Source organism: Phodopus roborovskii, unplaced genomic scaffold, assembly GCF_943737965.1.
Source record: "Phodopus roborovskii unplaced genomic scaffold, PHOROB, whole genome shotgun sequence".
Classification (NCBI taxonomy): domain Eukaryota; kingdom Metazoa; phylum Chordata; class Mammalia; order Rodentia; family Cricetidae; genus Phodopus; species Phodopus roborovskii.
In genome coordinates, this window is record NW_026126511.1 from 53,353,013 (window position 1) to 53,358,745 (window position 5,733).

Here is a 5,733-nt window from a genome sequence, read left to right on the forward strand (position 1 = left end):
TACTTCTCAGGTGCCACAGTAGAGCCAGGAAGTAAAAAGGCTCCATCAAAAAGGAGTGAATGGCTTCAGTGACAATCTACTAGAATTCTTAATGTCTTCTTTAGATGGGTACATTTCCTTTTCTTCTCTTTAAGGTAGAAAATCACTTCATAATAAGATATCAACACATGGTTATTAAACACACACACACACACACACACACACACAAAATAGCCTCCCTCAAAATGCATAAAAATAGACAAAGTATATCTTTTACAAAGAAATTAAAACACGCCTCTGGAGGCTTGTCTGTTGACTAGTTCCAAGCTCAAACCGGCTTCTTTTCATAATAATTATATTATTTACATCTTCTTTCAGCCTTGAACACTGCTTTAAAAACCCAGCCCAGGTAAAAGAGAGGTCACAGGTGTTCTCTTGTGCTGCTGAAACAAAAAGAAATAATGACACCATACAATCTCGGGCTCTGGCAGCCACACCTCAAGGGCACTTAGGGGCTCAAGCATTTGTCACAAAATTGAGGACACAGGTGGCGACTCCAGGGGCTGTGTCTTTCCACTCTGAATCAGGAAACATGCACAGAGACACTGCTCTGGAGATGCTCTCAGGCAATGGAGTCATCCAGGAGAACCCTAACCTTGATGAAAATACCACCAACTTGAACAGACTTCTGGCACAAGAATCTGGCCGTTTCTGCCTCAGTCTGGTAAAAGTCTAATTGGTGACTTCAAGCTATACAGTCACTGCAGGGTACATCTTCTGTTCACTGTTAGTGTGGGCAAAGGTGGGCTGTACTTGTCTGTAGCCAGGCTGCAGGCCATCCATGAATTGGGGCACTGGCGTCATGGGCACAGAGTCATGTTGTACCGCATACCCCACATATGGGGTGTGTAGGTACTGCCCTTGATGGGGTACGATCTGGGTGGCCTGCTGACAGTTAAGTACAGAGAAATTTGTGGGCATGTTGACGTACACATTGTTCATGGTTCCCTCAGGCAGGCAGCAGTTGGTCTGCGACCTTGTTGGGGGAGCCCGGGCCCCCGAGTTCGCACTGGAGCTGGAACTCGCAGCAGTGCTGGGCTGCCGAGACGATGACCCCCTGGAAGTACTGGCACTGGGGATCATGGGGATAGTCTCCATCAGGCGGCTGCCCCCCGGGGCTCTGCTCTGCTGGGGATCCTGCTTTGGCCTTAGACATCTGCAACAGCAGGCTGCTACGAGGGACCCGAGGATGATGAAGGCAACAAACACGGAGCCAACGATGAGAAATGGCACATAGATGGGGACTGGAGAAAGAACAGAAACATAGCATCATGGTTCACATAAGAATACCATAAAACCGGGTGAGCAGCAAAGGCCAGGGACAGATATGCACTAACAGTGCACTCAGAAGCGAGGGACAAAAGTATAGTCAGCTTGGTCACAGGTCACCAGTGCACAGGATGCGACTTCCATGGCCAGCTGCTTTGGAAAGCGGCCAAGTCATGGCAAGACCCCTGGAAGTTAAACTACATAATCCCATCTAAAATCCCCTGATACAACACCAGACGCCCTATCCAAGTTGGCAAAGTACAGGCTTGGTCTAGATGATCCTACAATAGCCAAGAAGCCTGAATATAAGTCTTCCCTAGCAGAAAGCCACAGGACCTAAATGGAAATGAATTTATACTTCTCTAAAGCTTTTTTTCTTCTAGGAAATTTTGCACAGTCCTTGACTTCTTTTTGCCATTATTTTCAACAAGTTTATTTTCTTATAGGTAGAACAATAAAAAGTAAGTAAGTTAGGTCAGATTATGAACCACTATCATTTCCAAATAGGAGATAAGACATAGGTGGTCACAAAAGGAAAAAAAAAAAAAAAACCTAACTCTGGGGCAGTTAGATGTCTCAGCAGATAAAAACTCGTGCCACTGAATCTAATGTCCTGAGTCCAACCCCCAGAACCCATATAGTTGAAGGAGAGAGCCTACTTCTGAGAGCCTGCCTTCTGTCTCCAAATGTATGCCACAGCGTGCGCACGCGCGCGCACACACACACACACACACACACACACACACTCTCACACACACACAGGATAAAAGTAAAAAAAAAAAAAACAATGTAATATTTAAAAAGTGCACAAATCTTAAAAACGCCACTTACTAAGAGGGGAGAATAGAAAAATAGTTACCAGAGGCTAAGGAAGAGCAGGGGAAAGGGAGGGATGGGAAGAGCCAGTGGGTATTGAGTTATTCTGAAAAATAAAACCATAAAATGATAATGAAAGCATGTTAGTAAAGCCAGTAAAATTATTTAAACAAACAAACAAAAAACAAAAAACCAAACAGATAAAAAAAACGTTTCGGGAACCTGACATGGTGGCTCATGGCTGTAACCTCAGCACTGCAGAAACAAGAAAACCATTTTGGGTTCAAGGCCACCCTAGGCTACACAGTGAGAAGTGAGTCAGGCCAGCCTGGGCTATAAAGTGGGCTGTAAAGTGAGACTTTGTCTTCATGTATATTTTTAATTGCACATTATATTGTACAATAAATAAAATTGTAAAAAATGTTTGTGGGAGCTGTAGGAATAGCAACCACACAGGGCTAGCAAGTTATGCTAGCAAGTGGTCCCACAGCCTGTTCAGGACACAAGTAGGCAGAGTGAGTGGTAAAACACCTCTGAGCCATTTCCGAGCTATTTTACCTACATCCAAGGAATTTGTATTTTCTGGTGTGTCCCTGACTCTGTTCCCTTTGTCGGCAGGGATGAGAGTGGGTGGGAGGTGTTGGGAATTGAACTTGGGGCCTCATGCACACTAGGAAGCGGTCCATCATTGAGCCAAGGCCAGCCCTCCCTCACTACTCCATTCCAACAGGGACTTCATGGGTTCTGCCCACATTGGCGAAGACACACAGATGCCAGTACCCGATGGGGCAGTATGGAGCCCACACCCCACACATTCTGGGAGTCATGCTTTTCACATACTACACCGAATCATGGAGACATACTGACTTACAACTGAACATATTCCACAGGTTCGGAACAAGTGGGCAGTGGACACTGCTGAGCAGAGAGCCACTGCTACACTTGGGTCCCTTGGGCAACTGGAAGGCTTGCTGCCATCTGCAGCCCAGCTGGCTCCCACAGCTGTACCGCTCTCATTACACCAGCACTAGAGGCCAAGTCAAAGACGGGAACGGTGAAAGGCAAACTTTTTCCTACACACACTATAAATATTCCATTCCCTAAATTAAGATACCAGCCCACGCATGTTATAAGAAATAAACAAACAAAAACAAAACAAGACACACACACACAGATAATTTTCACCTCCAATGAGATAGCAAAAACTAGCTGAAACCAGTCTCAACCCACATAATGAGTTTTGGGGGAAAATAACTGTTCTCTTTCCAGGATTTTTAATTGGAAGTGTAAATAACTATACAGGGATAAACAATGTAGAGCTACCAGGAGCCCCAGAGGCTTAATTGGGCATGTTGTCCTTCGGTTCAGAAGGGCTGTGAAAGGAGCAGGAGATTTAAAGGGGGTGGTTTAGGAGTAGAGTGAGGGTACCCATGCCCAACATAGGCAGTATGAGCAGGCTGCTGCCTCCAGCTTTGGTCAATGCCATCTCGACTTTTTAGAAAATATTAACAAGCCCAACTTAACAGACACATTATTGTAGCCATTCGGCTCATTTCTCCAGGCTTTATTCCCAGACCACACACTCTGCAAAGCTGAGCTGGGGTTTGGATGACACCTTCTCTTGGAATTACCCTCAGTTCTCCTCTCCAGACTCAAGTCAGTACAACAGTCAGAGCAATCAACTCACAAAATGCTTGACTGCAAAGAAGATACTCCTGAAAAGTGCTGATGCCAGGGGAGACCGCACTGTCAACCAGAAACCACCTATGCCAAGGTTCAGGCAATGCCATTCCTACATGCTGGTAGCTCTCTCTCTCTCTCTCTCTCTCTCTCTCTGTCTCTCTCTCTGTCTGTCTCTCTCTCTCTCTCTCTCTGTCTGTCTCTCTCTCTCTGTCTCTCTCTCTGTCTCTCTCTCTCTCTGTCTCTCTCTCTCTCTGTCTCTCTCTCTCTCTCTCTCTCTCTCTCTCTCTCTCTCTCTCTCTCTCTCTCTCTCTCTCGCAGCCTCTCCACCGAAGGGAACATGTCTCACAAGGAAATGCAATCTACTAGATTTTTTGACAGGCTCATTTTCAAAATCTGGCTTTGACCATTAAATAATCAAAGCCTCAGTTAGCAAAGTTGGGCACTGCTCCAATGTCACATCTATCAAGTCTGCCTAAGGACACCAAGCCAGATTCCTAGAGACCTAGGGAGTCACCGGGGACTGTGCACTGGCTCATCCAGAAGATACTAGATCCCTAGGACGTGAAAAGCTGTATCGCCCATGGAAAGCTGTCCCCCACCTCGTTCCCCTCACCCCCCAACTTCCGAGAGCTGCCTTCCCTCTGAGGACCCTTGGAGGAGAACCCCGGACAAGCCTTCTCCAGAGGGGGTACACCCTTGCCATTTCCTTGGGTATTCCCAAGAAACCATGCCTCATGGAAACTGGTGACACAGAGAGGGGAAGGACCCTGAACAGAAGCAACAAGTTTTGTCTTGAGTTTTTTGCCCCACTTCACCCAAAGTTATTGAGTAGGAAAAAAAAAAAATAAAACAAAACAAACCTCGGACTTCTCCTGTCCCCAGGTCCTTTCCTAAACTCTCCAAGCATCCAGGTCTCTGTTGCCCAGGAAAAGCAACTGCCCTCCCTTTTTGCACCTGGTGGTTCATGCCCTACCTGCTGAGCTGTCTGGGCCTTCTCTGTCTGTCCGGCCTGGCTCCCCCACACCCTGCTGACGGTCGTTGTCGCAGCCTCCTTGGTCCAGGCGCGCCTCGGCGCTGGAGCAGCAGTAGCGCAGCGCACAGCTGCCGCAGCAGATGGTGGCATCGCCACCGTCGAAGCGCTCGGGGCACTGGAAGCCTATGCGCCAGACGCCCTGAGCGTCCAACCAGCCATGGCAGTACTCGCCGCTGGCCCGCGCCCCCGCCGCTAGCAGCGCCGCCAACAGCAGCTGCAACAGCGACGCGCGGTGCCCAGAAGAGGTGGCGGGTGAGCCTCGTCTGCCCCACATGGCACTGTCCTGTGATGTCTCTGGAGGACGTAGATCTCCTCAAGAAGTTATGGCTCGGCGACGCCAGGGACCTTCCGTGAGGGCCACTCCCCTCTGCCGCGACACCCAGGCTGCAGCGCCAGGGTCTAGGTCATCCCTCCTTGCTAGTGAGCCGTCCCAGCTAGACTCGGCCTTCACAGCCGCATCACGGAAGGGATGTTCCTGGAGGTTTGGCGTGCGATCCGACCTTCCCTGTGCATCCCCGAGGGGACACCCGCTGCCAACCGGGAGCCAGGCCGCTGCTGGAGAGAATCAGCGGCGGGGTCCCGCGCGGGTCGTGTGCGTCTCCCCTCTATTCACCTCCGGAGCAAGAAGCAGCCAAAGAAGCGGGCAGTGTGAGCAGAGCTCCCGGCGGCAAGTGCAGCGGCCAGTCGAGCTCTGGCTCTGCGGCGCCGGGCTCGAGCCTCCTCATGGCTCCGGCCACCGCTCTGGACGCTTCGAGTGTCCACACCTCCCCTGCAGTCCCGGAGCCCGCCCGGCTGGCGGCTGCCGCGGCTGCTGCTGGGCGCGGGGCCAGCGGGCTGCCAGCCCCGGCTTCTGCTGCAGCTCGCGTCCTGTCTCCTTCTCCCGGTCGCGAGTG

At 50.0% G+C, this 5,733-nt stretch overlaps 1 protein-coding gene across 1 annotated transcript; it reads right to left on the minus strand.

Moving 5' to 3' along the window:
• Positions 1 to 307: 307 nt before the first annotated feature.
• On the minus strand, positions 308 to 5,123 carry Shisa2 (shisa family member 2). The gene is made up of 2 exons (XM_051195586.1): positions 4,781 to 5,123; positions 308 to 1,283 (listed from the first exon to the last, which is right to left on the minus strand). The coding sequence occupies exons 1-2, from the start codon at positions 5,112 to 5,114 to the stop codon at positions 730 to 732; spliced, it is 888 nt and encodes a 295-aa protein (XP_051051543.1). The 5' UTR covers positions 5,115 to 5,123; the 3' UTR covers positions 308 to 729.
• Positions 5,124 to 5,733: the final 610 nt, after the last annotated feature.

Bases quoted from the DNA above. Each gene is read 5' to 3' on its own strand.
- Shisa2 (XM_051195586.1), bottom strand. From the start codon at position 5,114: ATGTGGGGCAGACGAGGCTCACCCGCCACCTCTTCTGGGCACCGCGCG. The intron at 1,284-4,780 runs GTAGGGCATGAA...TTCTTTCTCCAG, and splicing joins AGGCCCAGACAGCTCAGCAG to TCCCCATCTATGTGCCATTT.